The 873-nt window shown below is 64.5% G+C and overlaps 1 protein-coding gene across 1 annotated transcript in view; it reads right to left on the reverse strand.

Annotated features, from left to right (window-relative positions):
- Nucleotides 1-110: 110 nt before the first annotated feature.
- The window catches only part of IER5L (immediate early response 5 like), a 1,514-nt gene continuing 751 nt past the window's right edge, over nt 111-873 (reverse strand). Inside the window, exon 2 of the mRNA XM_015594120.2 lies at nt 111-867. Coding sequence (XP_015449606.1) covers nt 287-867 — 581 coding nt within the window. The 3' untranslated portion in view covers nt 111-286. The remainder of the gene's footprint in view (nt 868-873) is intronic.

Raw genomic sequence — 873 nt, forward strand, 5'->3', positions numbered from 1 at the left:
CGCTAAACACTGCAATCACTACAATAAAAAGAAAAAAAAAAAGAGTAGGAGAAACACAAAGCATACTTAAATAGGCGCTTTTTCTCTCTGCAAAAATAAAGTCCAAGATCTTAGATTTCTTTTTTTTATTTTACAATTTATAAAACATCGGCCGCCTCCCACTGCTCGCCCCCAGCGCAGCCCCGAGTGGCCGGGCGCCCGTTTCTTCCCTCCTCTCGCCCCTTGGCCGAGTCTTTGTCTGGCCCTAGCCCCACGGGGCCCCGGGTCCCCGTGCCCTCAGGGGTCCCTAGAAGGCGACAATGGCTCGAGTCCAGGCGCCGAGGCTGGCGAGCGCCTGCTTGGCGCACAGCTGCCCGTTGAGCGGCGGCGGCTGCTCGGAGGAGTCCGGCTGTCGGCTCACCAGCCCCGAGAAGCCCGAGCCAAAGATGGAGATCAAGTTTGAGATGTTGGACGCGTCCGGGGACGAGTCCGGGCAGAAGTCCTCGAAGCGAGCGCGCTTGCAGGGGGCGAACGGGGCGCCCCCGGGGGGCTCGGCCCCCAGGTCGCCCGCGTCCTCGTCGTCGTCGTCGTCTTCCTCCTGGCCAGGGTAATACTTGCGCTTGCAGCCGGCGGCGGACGCCAGGCCGGGTCCCGGAGCTCCCTGGCCACAGCAGGGGCAGTGGGCGGAGGCGCAGCAGTCCTGGTGCAAGTAGCCGTTCTCCACCGTGGTCACCACGTGAGTGTCCAGGTCCAGCACGGTGGTCTGGCTACTGCAGTGCACGCCGAAGTCCGAGGGGGCCGGGTACGCGCTCCGGTAGAAGCCGGGGGAGGAGGCGGGGGCCGGGGAGGAGGGAGGGGAGGCAGCGGCAGCGGCTTGAGGGGCAGCCCCTGGGG

Source organism: Pteropus alecto, unplaced genomic scaffold (assembly GCF_000325575.1).
Source record: "Pteropus alecto unplaced genomic scaffold, ASM32557v1 scaffold67, whole genome shotgun sequence".
Lineage (NCBI taxonomy): Eukaryota > Metazoa > Chordata > Mammalia > Chiroptera > Pteropodidae > Pteropus > Pteropus alecto.